The 11,224-nt window shown below is 42.9% G+C and overlaps 1 protein-coding gene across 1 annotated transcript; it reads left to right on the top strand.

The window, feature by feature from the left end:
- Window positions 1-1,073: 1,073 nt before the first annotated feature.
- Window positions 1,074-6,646, top strand: Zscan29 (zinc finger and SCAN domain containing 29). The gene is given in 8 exon segments (XM_052183377.1): window positions 1,074-1,275; window positions 4,053-4,197; window positions 4,199-4,251; window positions 4,254-4,299; window positions 4,301-4,365; window positions 4,368-4,411; window positions 4,413-4,810; window positions 6,551-6,646. Coding segments are annotated over 7 exon segments (894 nt in total). The 3' UTR covers window positions 4,752-4,810; window positions 6,551-6,646.
- Window positions 6,647-11,224: the final 4,578 nt, after the last annotated feature.

Here is an 11,224-nt window from a genome sequence, read left to right as displayed (position 1 = left end):
ATCGCGCATGCGTTCTGGGAGCCCGCCCGTTCCGACTTCCGGCTTGAGAGCCAGACTCGGCTGTTCGGGAGAGAGACTGGTCTATCTGATTGCAGATGGGTGAGACTGGCCCGGGGAGACGGATGCGAGTGAGTTGGCGAGCTGGCTGAGAGAGACGTGGCCAGGGGTGGGCCGGAGGGAGTCCTCAGGACGCCTTGGCAAAGTCTGTGGCATTTTGACCGACTGCCGATGTCTCCCCAAGTCAACTCCCCCGGTGCGAGACCTTTCCGTCTGTGGCTCTGGAACTCTTGCTGAGTTCTTACTTCGTTCGAGAGGAGCGAGCAGGAGACCCAAGGTTCAGCGCTTGACTTTGGTTCGGGTTGGAAATTTGTAGAGTGATGTTCAAGGGGCGGGACAGACACCTGGAGCCTCTGGAAGGACAGCGGTGGTTCTAGCGCAGATTAAACGGCACTCGCGGGGCAGAGGCTTTTTGTTGTCTTCAGCCAAAGGTTGGCTTACCTTTAGAGTCCGCCAGCGTCAGGCGTCCCTCGCGGTTCGAATTCACTATGCAACTTTGATCTGGGGCACTAAATACGATGATTTAGGTAAGGTAGGAGTGAAGCGGACAGATTTTTCTGTTCTCTGCAACTTCCTGGGGATACTGTAAACATCACCTAGAAATGCAGTTTGTTTTTTTTTTTTTTAATAAGGCCATTTTCTTCTTGCTAATTGATATGCTGTCCTGAAAAGGTACTGTCTCAGAAGGTCACTTGGAGCATATGGAAAGTAAGGCTGGCTCTGGTAAAATTTTAAACATGTCAAGATGCTCTCCTCTGACAGTGCCATTTCTCTCTACTCTAGGATAAAACTCCTTTTACAGAGAGACTCATCTGCAGGTGTTTCTCCAAGGGCATGGAAAGGTAGTGTACTAAGTACTGGAACCCAGACATTGAGGAAGGAAACTGCTTTCTGCTGTTAAGGATGGGCAAACCCACTCGGAGAGGAAATGGCACAAACTCCGAAAGCTTACAGCAGCACTTCAGAAGATTCCATTACCAGGAGGTGGCTGGGCCCCTGGAGGCTTTCAGCCAACTATGGGAACTTTGCTGTCGGTGGCTAAGGCCAGAGGTGCGGACCAAGGAGCAGATTGTAGAATTGTTGGTGCTAGGGCAATTCCTGACTGTGCTACCTGGGGAGATCCAGAACTGGGTACAGAAGCAAGGTCCAGAAAATGGAGAGGAGGCAGTGACACTGGTGGAAGATTTAGAAAGAGAGCCTGGAAGACCTGGACATTCGGTGAGGAGGAGGGGGAATTCAGTCAGAAGTGTGTGGCCGGGGAAAAGCAAGGATAGAGGGGCAGTTTAAGATCAGTCAGATGGAAAGAGTTTGGTGCTTTTTATACTTCTAGTCTGGAAGGGTTACTTTTTCAGGTAGGGCTTGCTTGGAGATGCCTACTCTGTTACAGCAAGTCTTTCTCTTCAGTTTAAGAGAAAAAATGGCCGGTCCTGGTGGAGCACACCTTTAATCCCAGCATTTGGGAGGCAGAGGCAGGTGGATTTCTGTGTTCGAGGCCAGCCTTGTCTACCGAGTGAGTTCCAGGACAGCCAGGGCTACACAGAGAAACCCTGTCAGAAACTGCCCCCCCTCAAAAAAAAAAAAAAAAAAAAGAGAAAAAATGGAAAAAATTTTTTTCCAGCTGCTATTTGGGTTTCTGTGATCTTTCTGCAGTTTCAGCCACTCTAAGCCAATGATAATGGAATAAACACTTGTCTGTCCTAACCTCCCCACCCTCCACTCTGGCCTGGCCTCAGAGGGATGGTCTCTCTGGGGATAGTAAATGATCTCCCCCTATGAATGCCCGGGTTATGACCATGACAATTAATGGGGGTTGTTTCTAGGTCACAGTCTCTGTGAAGGGGCAGGAAATGCAATCTGAGAAGATGACACCCCTGAAATCATCACAGGAGTTATTAAGTGTTCAGCAGGAGTCAGTGGAACCCCAGCCCAAGGGTTTATCCAAGAAAGAGAGGGCAAGAAGCCCAGCCCTGAGACTAGAGAAGCAGATGAACCCAAAGAAGACTCAAACCTTTCCAAAGGAGTGGTGAGGAGTAGTATGGGAGACAGAGCATTGTAAGCTGGGAAGTAAGGTTGGGAGTAGTGAGTGTGAAAGGGATTTCAGAGACAGTGGCACCTGCCAAATGTCATGTTTTGGGACCCTGGAAAGGCAGCTAGTTCAACCCCTGGTAGAGTAAGTATTGTATTTCTTCCTTTGTTAAGTCTGCTTAGTTATTCTTACAATTGGAATACTTTTATTTCTGGTGATAGATGCTTATTTTCTAGACACACTCTTTTCTATACTGAAGATACCTTTGTTCTAGTTCTTTTTCTTTTCCTCTGTTATCTCCATTCTTTAGATCTAAGTTCTTACTCTTTACATTGGAACCTTGAAGTTCTCCAAATACTTGATTGTGGAGAAGGATTATTATTATTTAAAACTTACTGAGGTTTTGAATTCTGATCTTATCATCCAATATGACCAGTAATAGCATTCTTGATTAGTTTAATAATGATCTTTAGTCATCCATTGGAAGTACCTCAACCTTGATATAAGAGCCTGCAGAATCTGTCTTATTGTGTGCTGCAGGGTACATGCACTGCAGTAAGAAAAGGTATCTGTCGGCCAACAAGCTGGCTCAGCTGACAATGGTACTTTCTGCACAGCCTGGTGACTGAGTAGAAGCAAGCACATGAAGTTGTCCTCAACCTCCACATGCACTAAAGCACATGCATCCACATAGTCATGCATATACAATGAAAGTTTTGTTAAAGTACCCGTTATCAAAGAGCTTACAAATATAATTTAAGAGCACACAGTGAATTAGGAATATGTACTAAACTCAACGGTCTGAAGTGTTAAGGACTTGCTCAGTTGTCCTGTGGGGTTTGGTAGTGTGGCCATGAGATAGGGTCCTAGGGAACACCTCCTAAGGGTATTGGCAAGGAGGCTTCCCAAAGGATGGGTGAGTGCCATCAGGGGGAAGGGAGGCACAGAGGTGAATAAAAGTGTACAGTGTTCTTGAGAGAACAGGAATGGACAGAATATGCTAGACACCAAGGTTAAGGTTCAGCAGGACAGCATGTGAGCTGAGGAGTAATTAGCACAGCGACTGCTGTGGCACTAGTTACAGGAAGATTAAGAGTCTGGACGTGAAAGGAGGACATGCTGAGGGAAACATTTAGAATTTGGTGATTGAGTGTAAAGGACCTTCTCCCTCCCAACTTCTTGAAACCACTGAACTTAAAAAAAAACAAAACAAAGAACTAGAGGAGACAGGAGTGACTGACTAAGAATTGCTAGCACCTGCAGACAAGTGGTGTAGAGGCTAGGTAGCAATCTGGGATGGAAATACCTGCTCGAAACACACCATAGAACACTTTCTTCTCTTGTTCTGCTTTAGAAGACAAATCAAGTTCTTTCTCATCACATGAGGTTTCCTGTATTTCCTATTCTTCAACCCACAGAACTTTCTGAAAACATTTCCTTTATTTATTTATTTATTTATTTATTTATTTATTTATTTATTTATTTATTTTTTGGTTTGTTTTGTTTTTAAAGACAAGAGTTTCTCTCTGTAACCTTCACTGTCCTGGAACTCACAGTGTAGACCAGGCTGGCCTGGAACTCAGAGATCCATCTGCCCCTGCCTCCTTAGTGCTAGGATTAAAGGTGTGCACCACCACTGCCTTTCTCCTTTATAATCTTTCAGATAGAAGCTGTGGATGTAGCTCAGTTTGTAGAATGCAGAGCACACAAGGCCTCATTTGATTCCCAGCACTGGATACAACTCTGCTTAGGCGTTGCACACTTGTAATCCCAGCACTTAAGTGGAGGTAGGAAGATCAGAAGTTCAAGGTTATCCTCTACTACATAGCCTCATTCAGACTAGTCTGGCCTATATAAGACCTATTTCATACAAGGAAGATAAAATCTCTTGAATGAAAGAGGAAAGGCTTTTTGTTGTTTGTATGATCAGTCCAAAGTGTGATACTTTGGTTTATTTCCCTGAAAACAGGATTTGCATTTCCTAAACCCAATGTGGTGTCCACGTTGGATCAAGGAGAGCTATGGATCTCAGATCTGCTTAGCTCCAAGGAGAAGAATGTCCCAAAAGGCAACAGCACAGGAACCAGTCCATTACCATCCAAGAGAGAGAATGGGCTGGGTGGAACAGGATCATTGGGTCTTTGATGATGAGAAGGTGGTGGGTGTGCACGGGGGCTAAAAGAGACTACAACACTCCTTGCAATTCTCAGTCAGACAATTTTATGAAGCTCTCCGAAACTGCCACAGGAACAGCCAAGTGTATGGGGTTGTAGTTGAGAGGCTTCCCTGGTACAGTGTCACACCAAGTTCAAAGGCCTTCAGAAGAGTTAACAGGAAGGTCAAGAGTGGTCATCCACCCGATACCTGCCCATTCTTTGAAGAGATGGAAGCCCTGATGAGTGCCCAGGTCATTTCATTGCCCATTAATGACCTGGAAGAGGCAGCCTCCCATTCTGCCCAGGGAGGCAGCGATGCTGAGACTGAGGAGCCAGGGCAGAGGGACTGGCAGCATGAAGATGGAGAGGAGGCTGTAGCTGGAAGGTTGGACAGTGATGACCTGGAGGCAACCCCCCAGGACCCTGACAGCCCACCTGCATCTGTCCTGTTCTGAAACCCAAGTGGTAAGAAGCTTTTCTTGGGCTTTGGGATTAGGTTTGAGGAGCAATGAAATTGGAAGTGGAACCAGCCATTTCACTTGCCAGCTTGGCCATTGTAATAGGAAACAAGGTATTTCTCAATTCTGTATTAGACTATCTTCTGCGAGCAAAGCATGAGATAATAGTAAGAGGATATTATTTTAGTGCTTGGGGCCTCACACAATGTTTAGGAACCACTACACCATTGAACTACATCTCAAAGTTCAGATTTAATTTTTCAAAGAAATATACCCAAATAAAGTGTCTTCAAAAGGGTCATTTTTTTAAAAATCAAGATCAAACCCTTCACCTCCCTCCCCCTTTTTAAAAGGGAATTTTTTAAAATAAATCATGGCTGAAACAAAATGTTTTCTATTATGTTTGTTCTCATCTTTTCCTTCCTTTCTAGTTTTCCTCTGGTCTTTTGGTTCTTCCCTGTTTTCCTTTCCTCCCAGTAAGTGGAAAATAATGAAAAGAGGTGTTCTTAGATGGGAACTATCTGAACCTTCCCTCTCTCTCCTTGGGTACCTTCACGAAGGACATAACCATCCTCTGTTCCTTTGCTAAAAGTACTAAAGAGAGACCCACAGTGAACATGTTGAAGTTCAGGCTGAAGATACACTGTTTATGCTTCTTTCCTCATTCTGGCCTCTGTAGTCCTCCACCCTGCAGATCAAGTACATGACTGTGAGACCCTTCAGGTCTTTGCTCTTGCTGGGGTTGCTTAATGGAGATAGTAACAGATGAAGAATTCCATGATGGGAATTTGGCAGCAGTGTGATTCTGAAAGAGGCAGTTCCTTGGAATTTTAAGTCATTAATTTTTAAAATTGTTTGCAATTTTATGAATTTTACTTAAAAAAATTTGTAAATTAACAACAAAATAATAATAATAATATCCCACCCAAACTATCCAGAACCAGTTTGACTATTGATTCTGAAGCCAAAGAGCTTCCCATTGGAGTTTACACTTTTACTATCCAATATTGAATCATTCGATAGTAAACAGAGAAGTTAGGGATGACACACTGTGGGTCTTTTTTTTTTTTTTTTTTTTCCTGACAAGTGACTTTTGTAGTTGGGATCAGAATTTGAGAGAAATTAGTAAACAGGATGAGAGCCGTACTGTGCTCATGTATCCACACTAGTTGTTTCTCCTGTTGTTGTGACACAATGCCTGGCCAGGATAACTTAAGGAAGGTTTATTCTGGCTCACAGTTTGAGTGTGTGCATCCTGCTGGGAAAGACACGGTGCTGAGAGCTGCTCTCAGTGTGGCTGTAGGGGCTGGAAGTAGCTGGTTATGCTGCTGCACCTGTAGTCAGGAAGCAGAGAAGTGATGCACACTAGTGCTCAGCTTGCTTTCTTCCTCTGCCTTTTAATTCAGTCTGGTACCCTAGCCCATGAGAAGGTGTCACACAGTCAGGGTGGAAACACCCTCACAGACATGCCCAGAATATATCTAGTCAAGTTGATATTGAAGATTAACCATCACAGTGCATAATGACTGATCGAAAGATCATATAGAACGGCTTCTTTTAAGTCATTAAATGGTACTAATAAAGTTCTCTGAAATCACTAAAGGATACAGAAACAAAACAATCTATAATTCATGTATAGGTCTGGGGATAAATCTAGGAACCTGAGCTTGGATGGTCTCCCTCTGTCTCTCCTTTGTTTATAAATTGAACTCCAGACCTCTTGTATGCTTAGGGTACATTCTGAATTAGTGTCTCCAGCTTGACTGGTTTTACTAGAAGCCAACAGTAAGACTGAAGAGTTGAGGCTTTAAAGCTCTGGGTTAGGTGATGCTGAAATCTCTCTTCTGACGCAGGTGTACACTGGGGCTATGAAGAAACCAAGACTTACCTTGCAATTCTTAGTGAGACTCAGTTCTATGAAGCCCTCCAGAACCGTCACCGCAACAGCCAGTTATATGGAGTTGCTGAGAGATTGTAGGAACATGGCTTTCTTAGAACCCCAGAGCAATGTCATACCTAATTTAAAGCCTACAAATCAGCTATCGGAAAGTCAAGAATGGCCAAGCACCAGAAACCTGCCCCTTCTTTGAAGAAATGGATGTTTTGGTGAGTACCCAAGTTCTTGCCCCACCTAGTGATGACCAGTAAAAAAAAACAGTTTCTTGCTGGCTTCAGAGAACCAGACATCAACATTTTTAGTAAAATATTAACATTCAATGCAATATCAGAATGCTGATTTAAAGACTTATGGAAGTGATAACTATTATATATTGAATATGTGCCTAGCACTGTGGTAGATACTTCACACAGCACCTTAGTAACACAGTTACATCAACCTTGATGTCTGGGTTTGGGAAATGTTAAATAATCCTCTTGGAGGCGCACAGTTTACTTTCACATATTAAAGCTTCTAAGATCTCAGTCAATCCAGCAAATCTCTATTTTATGGCCCACCTTAGTGTTGAGCTTCTAGGAAATATGTACACAGGCTGACACTCAGTATTTTGCAAGTTAACCTAAAACACGTAAATGAGTGTAAATTCTCATCATTTGGGATAAAAGGCTGGCATTTGCTTTTTTTTTTTTTTTGGTTTTTTTGAGACAGGGTTTCTCTGTGTAGGCCTGGCTGTCCTGGAACTCAACTCTGTAGACCAGGCTGGTTTCAACTCAGAAATCCACCTGCCTCTGCCTCCCAAGTGCTGGGATTACAGGTGTGCGCCACCACGCCCAGCTCAGGCATTTGCTTTTTAGAATGTTAAAAAAGTTGCCTAGTTGGGCTAAATGACAATGCTTTTTGCAACATTTAGGCTTTGGAGAATTTCTAGAGATGCTTCTCTTTTGAGGTCCTTTGTTCTTTAAAAGGTGCTAAGTATTTCCTTCTTCCCTGTTTTTCTCCCCTCCAACATATATTGAATGCGTAGGGGAGGGGACTTACCAAAAACTACTTCTGGGTATAGAAAATTTCCAGGAACTGCTGAGCATTTCCTTCTATCCCTTTAATCATTGGCAGTGGACAAGACCACAGTAAGCCCGAGAGGCAGCAGAATGACAATGTGCAAAGTGTCTTTACGTAATCTTCTTTTAAAAACTACTGACTTCTTGCTGCTCTGAGTTTTTCTGCAGATACTGGGTATTCAGAAAGGGTTGAACATTAACCAGCTTCTGAATAGGCTATGTAGATGAAAGGCTTCTGATAGATCCAATATTGGGAAGAAAAACACTACAATTTTAATAATTTTAATGTAATAGTAATTTAGGTACAAGAGCTTTTCTATTTTATTTTATTATCATTTGAGACAGGGTCTCTCATTATGCAGCCCTGATTGGCTTAGAACTTGCTTTGTAGATCAGGCTGGCTTCATTCAAATTCATAGAGATCATTCTGCCTGCCTCTTTTCCTCTAGTGGTAGGATTAAAGGTGTGTGCCGTCAGACCCAGTTTAAGAAAGTTTTAAAAATACTTTAAAAAATTAGGTCTGTGCATGTGTGGGCTATATGCATTTGGATACAGGTGTCCAAGAAAGCCAGAGGCTTCAGATTGGAGTTACTGGAGCTGGAGTTACAGGTGTTGTGAGCCATCTGATAATTGGTGCTGGAAACTGAACTCAGGTCCTTTGCAAAAGCAGTATGTCCTTGACCTCTAAGCCATCTCCCTAGCACCTCCCATGTTTTTTATTTAGGGGCACAGACACCATGGCACGTGTTTGGAGGATAATTCGGGGAATTGGGTCTCATTCCCGTGTGGGTTCCAGGAATTGAACTCATGTCATCAGACTGAGCAGCCAGCATCTTTACCTGCTAAGCCATTTCCCACCCCACTCCCAACATACCTTATGAATTCAAAACGTGGGATTCACTGACCACTGTCTGTAATCCTCTAAGATAATACTGTTTCTCCCAGGTTTGTTTTGTTGTAGAACATATGATTAAGGAAATGAATAACTTTTCAAATTGTGTTCTTGTGTTAGGTTTCGAGGCTGGATTTGATAATGAAGAGAATTCAAAACGGGATATTTCTGAGGAAGTGCAGCTGCATAGGACATTACTTGCAAGGTCTGAAAGGAGAATTCCCCTTCATATTAATCAAAGTAAAGCTAGTAAGAATGAATGTTCATCAGAAAGCCAGTGGGAAAAGACTCAAAAAGAGAAAAAAAGACAACTGGCGTTCCCCGAGAAGAGTATAGGTGAAGTCCTGACTTACCAGAGGCCAGGCTTGGAAGACAGACCTTATAACTACCTCAGGTATGGCGAAAACTTTGGCTCCCACTCCCATCCCATGCATCAGGTCTCCCATGAGGTAGAGAACCCGTATCAATGTGCTGACTGTGGGAAAAGCTTTAGTCGGAGTGCACGCCTCATCAGACACTGAAGAATCCACACTGGAGAAAAACCGTATAAGTGTCTTGACTGTGGGAAAGGTTTCCGTGACAGTTCCAATTTCATTACCCATTGGAGAATCCACACAGGAAAAAAACCTTATCAGTGTAGTGAATGTGGAAAACGCTTTAATCAGAGCTCAAGTCTTATAATTCACCAGAGAACCCACACAGGAGAAAAGCCTTATCAGTGTGAAGAGTTGGGGGGAAAACTTCAATAACAGTTCTCATCTTAGTGCACATAGGAGGATACACACAGGAGAGAGACCCCATGTGTGTCCTGACTGGTAAGAGTTTTAGTAAGAGTTCTGACTTACATGCACATCACAGAACCCACACAGGAGAGAAACCTTATGGGTGCCATGATTGTGGCAAGTGCTTCACTAAGAGCTCTGCCCTTAATAAACCCCCGAGAGATTCACACACGAGAAAAGCTGCTGTCATAGTCAGTGCTTAAGTAAGCGCTGAGGAAGGGCTTCAGTAAACGTGTCACTTGCAAAGTCCTTTCCTGTTTTTTGCCCAGCTGGCCTAGTAAGCACTTCTCAGAGATTTTGGACACTTTATTTCTTGTACTTCCCAGATCTAGATGAGACCAATGCCAGTGGCTTCAAGATTAAAAAGTAGATTTTGGTCTGAACTGATGGTGATCCCTCTTCCCTCTCGTGCCAGTGTTGTTCCTGAGAGAGGACAAAGTAGTGTATGCTGTGTATCTCATGTATATCCCACTCACACTGTCATTCAGTGCATGTCTACTGGAAAACCTGTTTCAGCAGTTTTTCAGGAAGCTCTGAGACTTGGGCCATTTTGCTCACTTAAGCCTGTGTATACTCTTCATTTATCTTTAAAATGTTTCAAGTCCATCTTGGTTCTATCTTTTCCCAAGAATCTGGAGCTGGGGATATAGCTCAGTGGTAGACATTTGTCTAGTATGCACAAGGCCCTGGGTTCAAACATGAGACACACACACACACACACATACACACAAAGAACTCACACGTGGGGGGGGGCGGCAGATGGTGAAATAATATAAGTTTTCTATAAACACTGAATTTCTTAGGTTTTTTTTCCAGATTCTATAAGGACTCTGAAAGTATATTCTACAATAGATATACAGTATTTATAGCATCTTGAGTTTTCTCCTTTCTTCCTAGCCTCCTCCTCTCTAAATTTCATCTGTCCCTTGTGGATTAGCAGTCAAAAGAGCAAACTAGACATGTAGTGATGGAAAAAGCAGTGAAAGCCAGCAGGAGTCATCTGTTTCCCCTGTACTCCATACACCTGGTATGCAGTCATGCAGCCAGTGGGTGCTCAATACTAATTCAAGAAGCAGAACCACTGCCATTTCCCCAAGTATAGGGAAAACACACTTTACCCTAAATGACAAGGAAACTGGTGGCACTACTAGTACACACACACACACTCACACACATGTACACATACACACACGTACACATACACACACACACACTCTCAGCCATGTATAAATAAATAAATGTATCTATTTAAGCACAAAATTCATTACAAATTTTCATAATCAAGTGTTATTGAATTAATTCTGACATATTCATAGATGTATGATAAAGCCCTGTATAGTACAGGTGAAAACACCCTACCCTGTCCTTATACTGGAAAATAGTTAATACGCAGACATGCAGGCACAAATATATAGTTGCAACATTTATTATTTTTTTAAAGGCAGGTTCTCACTATGTAGCTCTGGCAACCTGTAGCTCACTATGGAGATTACACTGCCCTTGATCTCATAGAGATCTCAGTCTTCAAAACACTAACAGTAAAAGTGTGCATCACCATGAAAGATGGTAACTGTTTTAAAGAAATTTAGTAAGCTTAGAAGTGTCACGACACAGCTGGGCGATGGTGGTGCATGCCTGTAGTCCCAGCACTTTGGGAGGCAGAAGCAGGTGGATTTCTGAGTTTGAGGACAGCCAGGGCTACACAGAGAAACCCTGTCTTGAAACAAAACAAAACAAAAAGTGTTACTACACAAGACATACATTTTAACATAACTTGCTCTGAGAAAAATCTGGAAAGCATTTTTTTCAGGAAACAGTAAGCATTCAAAGGAAGGAAAGTAACTGGGTAAATTAAGGAAGGAAAGTAACTGGGTAAATTAGAGTGGGGCAGACTTTCC

Source organism: Apodemus sylvaticus, chromosome 5 (genome assembly GCF_947179515.1).
Source record: "Apodemus sylvaticus chromosome 5, mApoSyl1.1, whole genome shotgun sequence".
In the NCBI taxonomy this organism is placed as follows: Eukaryota; Metazoa; Chordata; class Mammalia; order Rodentia; family Muridae; genus Apodemus; species Apodemus sylvaticus.
Note: the sequence above shows the minus strand (reverse complement) of the source record. Positions and strands in the feature narration are given on the sequence as shown.